Here is a 13,891-nt window from a genome sequence, read left to right as displayed (position 1 = left end):
TATTCAGCTTGGATGGCTCATAATGCATAGCAAGATCTCCTTCATGCCTCCCTACTGTTCATTGCCCCACAGCTGTCCTGGTAAGGCAAAGCATCTTATGAGCCAGTATGCTCCAGATAGCCTTATGAGCCCTGAGAATCCTGCTTCCTGGGTGTGAGCAAGGACTCTTCTGCATGTGTGACCACAGTCTCCCCTTTCACAGTGAAGAACTTTCGAACTGCTTCTGTATGTGACTGACCTTCAGCACACTCTGTAGCCTATCAGAGAGGCTGAGGAATGTGGTGATGGGTGCAACCGTTAGTCTAAAGGGGCAGTTTCCAAGACTCAGGAGAGAACTTGAGGTGCAGATGTGAGAGGATCAGTGAGAAGAAAGACAGCAAAAATATCCTGCCTTTGCTCTACCAAAGCCCATTAACACACTCATCTCAGACAACATTACCATCAGAATGCTTTTCTTGGCACCAGGACAGTATGTCCGGTGTTACTGTAGCTACTCAGCTGAAGAGCAAGCACAGAACAAAGTAAAACTTCAGCAAAACTTGACTTGCTTCTCAGGAACATGAGATTGTATTGCATTGAGTAAGAGCAGGGCTTACACACACCACATGGAAGATACAGAAATTTCTTTCTTACTTAAAAGGAAAACTTTATTTTGATACATTAAAAAATCTATACATTTCTTAGACTAAAATACAGTTTTGCATCAGTATCCTGGCACAATGTCAGTTTACACAGAAAATCTAAGATTAGATCAGCACTGTTAATTTCTTTTCTCTTCCTGCATTCACAGCTTGCAGTATAAAATATTTTAAGTTCTCAAGACAACAATGAACAGTGTCACATTTACTTTTCCCATTCTCAAAGGAGGTGGCATTCCACTGGAAAAAGGAGCACTTGTTAGTTGGTCTTGATTCAATGTAAATCACTAAGCCAGTCCAGGGGTTTGATTGCCCTGTTAGAAGTATGAGTAAAGGAGGATGAAAAATTCATTTCCAGATGAAGCTTTGATGGACTATGACAATGCAAGTACTCTCAAGCGTTTAAAATCTGTTCAGAAGATTTTCCTTTTTCCTTAGAGTAGTTTTTGTAATCAGCAACACAATTCATTATATAGAAATGATTGTTTTCTATAGGTATAGTATTCCACCTTCATTTTGCTCTGAAGAGTTCCAGAGTAAAATTTAAGTGGGACACGGGAGATGTTGCTGTGAGATGTCTGAATTGGAATGTGAATTTTCTTAACTACTGTGAAGATCCTGTGGAATATTTTTTATCTGCTCTCCATGGCTCCACCTAACTTCTGGCAGCTACTTTCTGTCCTACATCAGAAATAAAACCACCTTTCTGTTTTCTCTTCCCTCACTCCCCTGGGAGACATTATGAGATTGTCTGTGGCGCTGTTTTTCAAAAGACAGATATTCTCCTGTTTCAGTCTGAGCAGCAGGGAGGAACCCAACTAATACTAACATGGAGGACACATGGTATTTGAGAGTTAAAAAACATGTTTATGGTGGGAACTCCAGTCAGTGCACAACTTCTGCTGGGTTTCATAACTAGTCAGGTTCCTAATTTCAACATACCTTTTTGAAATAAGCTGCCCCTATTCCCACTAACCCAGAGAGGAGAGGTAGTACACTTGAGGAATGGTATTCACCTATGCTGCCAGCATAACACAGGAATGCTGTTAGGTATCTACTAAAAAATCACATACTTAGAGAGGCCATAGCTGTCTTTAACATTACTGAAATTAGGCTAGTTCTGTTAAAGTCAGCTGGTACTTTTACTCTGAATTCTTGGAACTTTGGTTCTAAGGGGAGTTTCTGTAGAGAAGTACCAAATGCTTATAACACCAAAGTCTGCTCATCATATTCAAATATGATGACTTGACCTCAGTGAGACAGGGGAGTAGAATCTGATGGATATTTGCTGGTTTTCTGATAGTTCAGTTTTAACAGATGTCTGTCAAATGAATGCCAGATAATTTAGCCCCCAAATAGGTATTTTCAGACCAATTCATGCTACCAGTTCTTCTTAGAAATATCTTCACAATCCTGGTCTCTGAGGAGCTTTGGCTTGATTGCATCAGATTGCAAGACTCATCACAGCTCCATCCCAGACCAGAAATTTTGCCTTTATACATGACCCATATCACAGGAGATGAGTTTCATCTCTTTAAATGTAAAAGAAAAAAATACCTTGAAAACAGTATTTGGTACAGAACTCAAGAAATATAGATTAACTAGTCTCCATAATCTTGTTACATGGTGGAAATAACAGCAGAGATTAAATAGTTGGAAGAGCATTTGAAAAAGGAAATATTTAGAGTAAACTTTCATCATCCCCACAAAAACGCTGAGGGCAAGAAATGCTTCAAATAAGCCTGTTGGGTTTTGTGTTGGGAAACACGAGGGTTGTGTTGTTGGTTTTTTTTTGTTTTTTTCACAAAGTTGAAATAGAATTTCTGTGTTGATAATGTGACACAAGTTGTTCAAGAAACAATATAGGCTAGTGATATTTAGATTTAGTAAACAGTATCTGCACAGGCCAAGCCATGATTTAAAAAACAGGAATGCTGTAAGGTATCTACTTATAAATCTTAAGACTGTTTCTTAAAACAACAGTGCCATATTCAATATAGCATGTAATATGAACTTTGAACTAAATGCTCAGTAGATTGTGATGAGTATATGTCTGCTACATGCATTTTATTCTGACTCTATAACATACATTCATAGAATACATCATAACCACTCAGAGCAAACCACTAAAGTGCATGCCCTGAGGGCACATTAAGTATATTGTTTCCAACACTGGCTGCTCAATTGCCAGAACACTGATACAGAAAGGGCTCATTTTTGCTTTATATCCCCATTAAGTGCTGAAAGAGTAAGAGCTAACATCCCCTGCTCCCTCCATGAAAGGGAGCACTGTGGAGCAGGCTAATTGCCTGCTGCAAAAAAAGCCCTTTCAGAAAGAAGTAACCACCCTGAGAAGATGCTGTACAGAAATGCAGGGAGCAAGTCTCGGATTAATTATTGGGTAGGTGGGCCTGTGTACTGGGTTAGGCTGGACGGAGTTAATTTTCTTTTCAGCAACCTGCAGGATGCTGTGTTCTAGATCTGCAACAGTGTTGCCAACACAAAGCTTTACCTGTTACTGAGCAGTGTTCCCACAGGGTCAAGGCCTCATCTATTTTCCACTCTACGACCCCTGCAGTCGTTTGGGGTTGGGCAAAAGGATGAGAGGGCACACAGCCAGGACAGCTAACCTGAACAGACTAAAGAAATATTCCACACCATATAATGTAAGACTCAGCAATCATACTGGGGTGGGTGTGGTTCCCAAGCAGCTGCATTGGGTATTGGTCAGCTGGTAAATGATTGCCTTTGCTTTTTTTCCCCCCCCCTTATTTGCTTAGTGAACTGCACTTATATCAATGCTTTTGTCCTTTCACTGCTCTTTCCCATCCAGAGCAAGCAACATAGCAGTGTATGACAGCCATGGTCAAACCATCACAACATTTAACTGCATTTTCCACTGTTAGATCTCCCTTATAGAAAACGCATTCCAAATGCAAAAAGTCCTTAATTTACTACGCCAACGTAAGGCCACATTTAGAAGCCCATCCTGGTTCTGGCACTGGGAGCTCATGGAAAGCTGAAGATGCAAATCTAAGCTGGCCATTCTATGTGTTAAGTCTAGCTGTGGAGCAGCAGTGAGACTCTAGAAGTGACTGGTTGCACTTCTAACCACAGTGATGGAGTAACACCAGACAAAGAAGGAAAAAATTCTGCCTCAGAATTTTAGCTTAGCACATACTCTCCCTCTCATTCAGTACAGGTAATATCCTGAATCATTGCCTCGGGAAGGTAAAAGGGAATGTGGTGAGATCAAGGGACAAAGGGGAGGCTGACGCTCTGCCACTTGCCACACTTTTACTCAGAGAGCAATATGGAAATAAGACCCAAAAGAACAACAACACAACATTCTCTAGGGCCAAGAAAAAGAAGTTAAGATGACATGGTGCTCTTCAACTTCCAAACAGAAAAAGTAATGTGGGGAAAAAAATTAACAATTTAAGGATTGGTATGCTTTTTCTGTTTGAAACTCAACTGGTCAGAGGCTATGATGCAGAAACCAAATGCTGGGAAGCAGTAATTCCAGTGATTGTTTCTGAATCCAAATTGTCCAGCCTAAATCTCCAGTCTTTTAGCAATACTCAATTCAATGGACTTTCTGAGGAGATGATTTCTCTGTTTTAGCTATCTCATCTGCTCCTTCTGCATTGTTATTCTCAGTGCAGCATCACTCTCTACTTAGTCTAGACTGCTTCCCACAAAGCAGACCATACACTGGCTTTAATAACCAACAGTCAAAAGAAGTATTTAATCCCTCACAGCTGGCAGGCCACAGAACCCCTACTGCCAAAATTTATGGATGGGATTTACATGCCAAAATGTCCTCTCACTCCACTATCCCCACTAGGAAAGGAAAGCAGTCTAAATTTGTCCTGAAAAGTTGTCTTTTCAGAATTCTGTCTTCTGCTTATCTCTGTGCACAAGATGGAGCTGGAAGAGGGCAGCTTGTAGTTTGGTTGCAAATGAACTTCAATGGACATTCAAAAGCTTTAAGGGGCCACTGGAAAGCCTGTGTGTGAATGGAATGCCTTTTTGGCAAGACTAGAAAACTCTGCATGCTGGATATACACTCAAGCATGGTGCACACGTTTTTATTAAGAACTTTGTAATGATATAGCTTTCTCACTTAAACAACACAACTACCCATAGAAAAGTGTTGCCTATATCTTTTAAACACCATGTAAATAAACAAATTTATTTTTAAGACAGGATAAACTGCTATAAAAATGGTGCACAGTCAAGTCATACAAAAATACAAAATTTGTTACCAATTGCAGTCCTAGTTGCAATTACAGAGTACAGTTCCCACTCAGGACATCCAGTGAGTGGAGAACACAAACTTGTGGAACTAGTCATGGCAGAAATTTTTTATCAAAATGAGCAGAATACAAGGCTTCTTTGATTAAGCACTTCCAATAACCTTCAAACAAGATGAAAACTAGATTCTCTGGAAGCAACTGGGTATTTGATAAGTCTTTTAGTCTTGAAAACCAGTTTCTAGGATTCATCTAAGCTAGTTTTTAAATTTGTGTTGCTAAACCCCTCTGATCTACACAAATACTGGCGTTGAGTACCACTGCTGTCTTAGACACTGGTACTGCAGGAATGTCTCCTCTCCACAAAAGGCTGCTCCAGTGTTTCTTCTGGGCAAGTCTGACCTCTAACTTGCACATAGAGGCCTCACCTGTGCTCCAGTTTGAATCCCTAGGCTGAAGCTCTAGTCCAGTCAGCACTTACACAGATGTGAATGTTACAATTTCCATACTTAGAGAGCCCTCTTGATGCTAGTAGTTACAGATATGATTCACTTAAATGAGTAAGTGCTTCCAGGACTAGATAAGTGTCTTTGCCTCCCCAACAGCTATCCTTTCTGAATGTATCTTTATTTTTGTACCATTCAAATAGTCTGGGTTCTGTGATATGAAAAGTGTAAATTGTTTTAACTGGCTTACAGGAAAAAAAAGTAACAAATTTAAGTCATGAAATGACTTCTGGAAGCAAAAGTGAAACATTTTACTATTGCCAAAAAGATAAGAGCACTAGTTAGCTAAATGACACTACATAATTATTTAAACCTTCAGCAGCAATTTAGAAGTCTGATAGTCTGAAAGGAAGCACAGTTAGCTGCTTACTTACTAAACCTTGATTACACGAGTTGTGCATGTCTTTACCTAGACATATATCTCTACTCCATCATAAAGCTTCTGTAGAAAGGCTCTTTCTCTTTCAAAAGATTTTCTGGAATGGAGTGATTGAACCATTGAGGCATCATTATTTGTAGAGAGCTTGTATTTAGTGCAATAAGTTTAAAAATTCTGCTCTGAAATATTAACTTTACAATAACAAAAATAGTTTTCTTAAAAAAATGTTAACAAAACAAATATATAGCATAGACAGATCATCAATTCTTAGCAAATACAGTTATGCATTTACCAATTCACTATGCTGAATAATTAAATATTAGCATTCATATCTGGTGAACTTCCAGACTGAAGAGATATTTATGTATATAATAATAATAAAAAAGCATGTTCTCTTGTCATTATTTAATAATTTCAGATAACTCTCCTGGCAGCTACACTTCCAAAGGAATGTTTCTCTGCCCTTTCTGGCTTTAGCCACCCACTACAGTATGTACAAATATGGATCAAGCAACAGGCAAGGAATGATCCTTTCTACCTCCCAGAGCTCTCTCATTAGATGAAATGAAGCATACAATACTTTTTTTATGTACAGCAGTATAATTCATTTCACTTTCCATCCTCAGCATCTTTGTATCTAGTCATGAATTAATCATGAGTATGGCTAAGATTGAGCTTTAACAATCTGTTATTTCACTTGCCTGTATGGAGAATCCATACCCTTCAAAGAACACTGCTGAAGTGTGAAGGAGGCTACTGAACTCAGGGGGAGGACAGAGGGCAATGGGTATGAGGGGTAAAAGTAGGGTAAGCAGGAAGTTAATTGCATATAAAAATTATCTGTCCCCATTTTGTAGGTTCTGTTTAATAGGAGATGCAAGGGCTCCCACATACCTAAATACCTGAGGAGTTGGTTATTGTGATATCTGAAACTGGTAAACAGAACTGTGCCCTGCCAGGGCTGTAAAGTAAAATAACTGCTTACAAACACATTTCAACTGAACAAATTTTTGCTGAAATGACCTCTTGAAAAAATAAATTTGAGACTTTTCTTGATTTTAAGGTTTTCTGTACATGTCACTGTCCTGAATTTAATGAAAATTTAAAGAAATTAAACAAGTTAAACTCTCAGCAGATTAGCAGTGTCATGGGAAATCTGTCTCTAAACCCAGTCATTATTTCAGATTATCTTTACAATGATACTTCCTCCAGATTTTAAAATATCAAGCAGATAAGAATCAACATTTCCATGACCACAACAAATAACTTAAGAAATGGAACAATGATAAAGCTGCTTGTAAAAGCCACCCGTATGAAAAGAGTACATGTTTCACAAAAATAATTGTTAAAAAAAGTTTTAAATCCCTGTTCCTTTTCTCTGATTTTGGCTGTTTATTTTTTAGATAGATATATATATATATATATATATATATATGTATGTATGTGTGTATATATATATATATATATATCTATATATATCTATATATATTTATGTATGTATGTATATATGTATATATATACTGTTTTGGAATGTCAATGGGTTCCAATATGGCTGGCTAGTTTCAAGATGAACTTGCTCCAGAGGCCTAGAAAACAAAGTCATACAGTATAGTCTTAGACAGATGCCAAAGGACAAGGAGAAATTGAGTCAAAGGGGTCACTGGAAGCCATAAAGAAAAAAGCATGGAAAGCTAGGGTTTTTTGTTGCACCCTGATACAAGAATAGAACTTCCTAAAGTGTTTTCTCATCTCTGCTACTAATATCTATTTTAAATACAACTGCACTTAGGGCATTTCACTTTAAGAAATAATTGTCATATCTAAGAAATATCTGCATTTCAAGGAAACTGAAGCAAAACAGTAAAGACTGTTTGAAAAAAGAGAAAAAAGTAGTGTTGATCTAATTTTTAGACATGCAATTTTGGGACTACGGGCATTATCATTACAAAATAGACTTATGAATGATCCTATTCTAGCTATAACTGAGGCCCTCCAATTTGGGGAAAGGTCTTCGAAATTCAACTACTGTGTCCCATCGTGATCAGGAAGTAAGATCCTAGTATTTCATAATCAAATCAACTGGAGCTGAATGCCCAAAAATGGAAAGCCCAAACCAAAACAAGGCCCAAACAGTTCCAAACAAGACATTCACATGAGCAGCAGAACTGGGAGTAATTCAGCAGGAGACTTCCACTCTGAGCCTCAAGTGCTCAGCATCTTCTCCAGCCATCCTAAGAGGACTTTCAACCAGTACCAGGCTAAGAGTCCATTAAAAAATTTCCTCTAAGAATAGAACCACACTTGGTTTGCAAGTACTTGACTTGCACTTCTACAAGGGGTGGGGGTGAATAAAGTTTTTTAACATCCAAGCTTCAGGCAATCAAGTACAAAAGTGTAAGTAGCAGTCAGGCACCAGCTCTGACAACAGTGTAAATGGAAAACCACTTAAGGTAAACCAATTCTTTGAAACAGAGTTTAACATAAAATTTTGAACTGAATTTTTTGTGCATATGACTAGAGAGTTTGCACACACAATTCTCAATAATTTTCATGGCACATTTGCATTTATAGCAATTAGCTCGCTCTGAAAATCCCAACGTTAGTGTCTGCTTGACCAGCTAGAATTACTCCCAGAAGAAAACAGTAAATGAGCATAGAATTAGTTTTTTTATATGTATAAACACAGCAGCATTTAGGCATAAGCAAATCTAGAAACTGGTATGCCATAATGAAATAGCAAAACACGCAAAGCTACACATCTATCCAGTCTATAGCAGGAACCCATTCCAGCTTAGTCAAAAAATGCTCATGCAACATGGCTTCACATACATTATTGGAAAAAGAAATTCTTCTGTTAGCACACACTTATTTAGATTCCATTTGGTTAAAAAATGATCCCCATGGTACGGAAATGAGTAAGACCCCCAAACACTCAGAGAAAGTGATGATGGAAAAATACTCTGTTTCACAAAGTCATAATGTACGATGACAAATCATACCTTGCCCAGCCTGGCTCTCTGTTATACGCCCTCTTTTTCCACCTTCCAAACTTATCCTCCTATCTGTTATCTGTACCATGTATAGTGTCCTTATTCCAGGCTAATCAGACATGCAATGCCTTCCTAACAGGCACACCAGAAGTAAAACAGGCTGCAGAAGCATAAATGATGCATTGTTCACTGTCTGTGCATCTGACAGTGTGAGATGGAAAGAGCACACAAGAGACAAGCAACATAAGTAGTTGGCAATAAAACAAACAACTGGGAGAAATGTCATTTGAGCAGGTTGAAAGGAATCACTGTATCCAATTCCTTGGCACTGTGTAAGATAATTTAGTGAGGGCTTTGAATACCTGGTCTTACTTTGCAACAATGGATGCACACAGTAAGTGTTCTTCATTTCAGGCTTTTGCAGTGAATGCAAGATGAGCAAAAATTGTTCATCTCAGGGCTAAGAAGAGCCCAAAGAATCTCAAAGCCGTCTTATTTTCAGACTGTTCAGCAATTGGCGCTGTCTGCATATACCACATGGCATGCACCACTAATCCTAATGAAATGATACTACATTTGTTTCATACGAAACAGTTCCTTTCATCTTACTTTTACAGGAGATGGTCTCAGCTGTGACAAAAACTCTGCCATCCAGGTGATAGGCAAGCTCACAAACAGAAAAAGCAGAACATCTTGAGTGATACAGAGAACAAAAACTTCTCCTGAAGAAGTGCAGTCAGTAAAGACAAAGAGGGAGAAGAAGTAAAAGTGAAACTCTTGGAGGATCGCCACCTCCTCATCTGCACCTACCATTGGTTTTAGCTCTCTGCCCTCAGCTCCACCTCCCCGGCCAGCTTCTTTCATAGATTTCTTACTATTCTCCACAAACTCCTGAAAAACAGTAATGAAATGACAAGTGCTTTCATAGAGCAGACTCCAAACATTAAATCTCAAGACAGAAACTTCAAGATGTAACTACTCAAAATATCTAGCTAATTTGCATCTCCCACTTCTCTTGCTTAGACTGGACCACAAGGTAGCAAAAAAGCCTGCCAAATAACCACAAAGGTCTCCCTCACTTAATTCTGGAAGCCAGATAGATGTTTGCCTTGTGTACTCTTACAACTTTCATATTTATCATGCAATGCTCTCCTTTATGGGGAAAGAAGGTAAAAGGCTGATTTTCAAAAAAACAAAATAAGGTCAAAACCAAACAAAAAACCACCACAACAAATATCCCAAACAAACCAGAATCTCATTTATTGCCTTGTATCCTGTGCCTAATGTTAGAAGTCCATTAAACAAAAGGACTTGGAGATAATTACTTGCAAGATTTGGCTGATTTCCCTAACTGTCCTCAATTCAACCTCTTACATTTTTCACGACAACACAATCTCCTTTTCATGCAGATTAGAAAATGTGCTATAAAATTTTAAGCAATATTTTTCTCTTAAAGGCAAGAATTCTGCAGGGAATGTTAGTAGACTTTAGCTGCTGGGGTTTTGTGATACTGACTGTTGACTAAAGATACCCACAATGCTTTTACAATATATCAATGCTTTCTTCTGAGAAAACTTGCTGCATTTTACTCTTACTCTGTTAAAAAGCAACTAATCAGCAGCTGATTTATTTATTATATACTCTAGATTCCATAGGGATTTACAAACAATTTAGCACTAAATTATTGGCATGGTTTTCCCACAAAAAGAAAAAAAAAAGAAAAAAAAGAAAAAAAGAAAAAAAATGCTAAGAAGTCATGGGATTCTTCCTCTAGCATACACAAGGGTACATTTTACAGAGACATATTCTACACCTGCCACTTAAAAACACAGTCAAGAAGTTTCCTAAGCAACAAAAAAGTGAGAGGCTTGACAAGCAGATTTTTTAATCCTGTTTTCTAGTTATAGTGAACAGAGAATAACATGGAATAAAAATGGACAAAATGAATTGGCCTTGCAAAAGGCCTTGACAAAGCATGTAGGCTCCAGGACAGAACATAAAGCCTGGTATTTGTATGTGTGACAGAGACAATTCTGGTTGATGCCTATATGAAAACTCCACTGTAACCATTATCTATGCAGGAGGTAGAATAATCTGATATTTTTTCTCTCTCATATCCAAAGAGAAGTTCTTCTTGGGAAAGTAAAAAAACCCCAAGTTTTCTTTCCTGGTTTTATTTCTTTTATTCTGCACTGTGTAATTTACAAGACATGATGTCCAAGAGTATGATTCTGTAAGATCACTGCTCATCCAATAGCTAGCAAATAGAATCCAATACCATGGGAAGGAAGTATCATTACTTACTTGATGCTTATCAGATGAAACTGTTTCCTGATCAAGCCATGAACAAGATGGCAAGGTTAAAAAAAAACCCTCATATTGAACTCAGCTAGTGCATTCATTCCATTGTCAAAATACCTATTTTATGGAACCAGATCCTTAGACTTTGAAGAGTAAGGGAAAACTTACCATGAGAACTTTATCCATGTAGAATTCCCTGCCAGGGCTCCCATCATTGTATTTTGTATCGATGGCAAAACATAAGAAAAGGACATCAACAACCATTTCATAAATGGAAAGGAAGCAGTGAGCAACCAGGAATGCAAAGAGGCAGACAATGATGAGTGGTAGCACCCAGATGGTGTAATCTCGTTGGTAATTCAGCAACATAATGCCGGCCAAACCTGTGCTGCAGACAATCAGGACCTGAAGAAGAAAATGGTAGACAACTGTAATGGCAGAAGCCTTTTGATATTTTTTGTTTGGTTTGTTTGTGTTAAGACAGTATGCTTCTCGGTCTGCCAGGGTTAGAACTAGAGATAACAGATAGTAGGTAACAAGATCTTTATCTCCTGGATTACCCATGTTCCTGCGAATAAATGACATTTAACTCATTTTTCAGCAGGTTCAAGTCAATTGTTACATATTCTTCATCACAAAGAGTATTTTTCAGAGAAAATTACATTTATATTCTGCTGTCATCATTCTAGTGTTATACAATATTCCAGTAAAAACCAACTTTATCCTGTCAATTATATAAACCTCACAACCAGATGACAAGCATCAACTAACATGCAGTTGGCTTTTTATTTGGGATGGAGGCAGAAGTTAGGTATTAGGAGAATGGTATGTTTTTCATTTTGCTAGTGGAAAGAACTTCCAAGCTTGTTTAATATCTATTTCTTCTCCATACAGAGAAAGTAGATTAGAATTCACATGAGGCACTTCATGTAACAGTCTCTACAGAACTACACTATGTGTGAGCCCTTAACAGATATTCCACTGGGTACCAGTCTGGTTTTGGCAAAACCAAAAAGATAAATTGGTGGTGCCAATTAACTTTCTGAATATTTCTGTGTGTATTATTATGAATAACAACTAAACACAATCATAAAATAGGTCAGCTTTTACGAAAACATCACATTGAACTGGTAGAGGAGATGCTGATAGTGTAGCATTATTTTAGCTGATACTGATTTTTATGTGCACTGTTTATTTGACCATTTCTGTCACCTGAACATTTTTTTAATAATCTGAGACATCTTTTCAGGGAGTGTTTCCTAACACTTTTGAGATTCCTCAGAAAAACTTTGTTATGTAATTTCAGGTTCTCCAAAGCACTTACTTCTCCCTTATGTGTTTATTTCTTCTCACATCTTACTCACTTAATTACTGGATACAAGGTTCAGCCCACTGAACTTCTGATTTAACAGAAGTAGAGGAATGCAATAAGGAATACAGATCAGTGCAACCAGTGTCCAGGTACTGAGGCACAGGTGATTTAAGTAATTTAGTATTAATTGTTTCTGTAAATTATGGCACTTCTAAGGATAGAAATAATTCACTGGATTACATTTCCATACAGTATATCTCCATTAGCTGGAAACCCAAAAGGCTAACTCATCACAGAAATTATTCTGATCTCCTTTTAATTCTCACAGTAGAACTAACTTAGTTGCTTAAACTGGCAGTTCCTCATAGCAAGCTTCTATACTCTTCCAGTCTGATTTTGTCATAAAAGGTGATCAATAATGTGTCAAATTTTCAACATAAACCTAGAGAGTCCATACTAAAGAGAATTTAATAGAAAAGCTTCCTTTCCATACAATGCAATGTCTTAACTACAAAATCAAAACCTTAGACTTTCTAATCACTTTTCTCTTGACTCCCTATGCAAAAAGTGTCATAAACTTCAGCTATTCCTCTCTAGTCACTTTTACTAAATTTAAGTGGATCATCTGTTTATGCTCCCTATACTGGATGGTCCCTTCCTAACATGATGCAGTTAGATGCAATGAAGTGCACACCAAGAAACAGGATTTTTAAGGCATTTTGAATTAGGGTTCAAGCCATTGCTAAAGAAAGATTGCTCCTACATAGGTCTGTAACAGCTGTATGCAGCAAACATACCTTTCCTAAAAACAGCATAAAATCCCCAACTGTGTTTATGGCAGCCACTCGCAAAGCGTTTTCCACTAGGATAACAAAGGCATCCTTTGCTGAGGTGCAGAAATTTGTGCTGTTGATAGCTGTGGCTGTATATGCATTCTGAGAAAAGAAGATTGAAGATTTATTCATAGAATGATCAGGTATTTCAGATGGAGGGTGGGAAAGATGAGGGGGAAGATACAGCTTTGAGTAAGACACATTCATCATGTGATTTTAATGAACAAAAATTCCCTTGAGAGTTGTTGAATCAAGCAATATGAACCAGCTGACAGAAGATTATATGAGGTAAAGAATTACTATTCTTCTCCTCTCTTGCTCATAATTTATGCATTAACAAGTTTGTTCAAAAAAACTCATTAAACAGAATTTGCAATTCATCTGCAGGAGGAGGTGAACAGTAGCATAGCTACAGAAATTAAATAGTTCCAAAAAAAACAATCTGGAAATACAAAAGAATCTGGTACAAGTCAACCAAGATAATTTCTAAATACTTAACTAGACTGCATTCAAGGTTAGTGAGGACAGTTTTCAAGGATTACATTGGGGCATTTAAAATGCTTTCTTATGATTTTATTTTCTACATTTTCACACGTAAAAAATATTAACAACAGTAAAAGAGATGTTATATAGAACATATTTATGTATCTGTATTTATTTATGTGATATTTATGGC

General features: G+C 37.5%; 1 protein-coding gene across 1 annotated transcript in view; it reads right to left on the bottom strand.

The window, feature by feature from the left end:
• Positions 1-544: 544 nt before the first annotated feature.
• SLC44A1 (solute carrier family 44 member 1) overlaps positions 545-13,891 on the bottom strand; it is a 69,134-nt gene continuing 55,787 nt past the window's right edge. The window contains 4 exon segments of the mRNA XM_030236664.2: positions 545-952; positions 9,580-9,660; positions 11,239-11,475; positions 13,180-13,317. Of these exon segments, the coding sequence (XP_030092524.2) occupies positions 926-952; positions 9,580-9,660; positions 11,239-11,475; positions 13,180-13,317 (483 nt within the window). The 3' untranslated portion in view covers positions 545-925.

The sequence above is a fragment of the Serinus canaria genome, chromosome Z (genome assembly GCF_022539315.1).
Source record: "Serinus canaria isolate serCan28SL12 chromosome Z, serCan2020, whole genome shotgun sequence".
NCBI classification, from domain to species: Eukaryota; Metazoa; Chordata; class Aves; order Passeriformes; family Fringillidae; genus Serinus; species Serinus canaria.
Note: the sequence above shows the minus strand (reverse complement) of the source record. Positions and strands in the feature narration are given on the sequence as shown.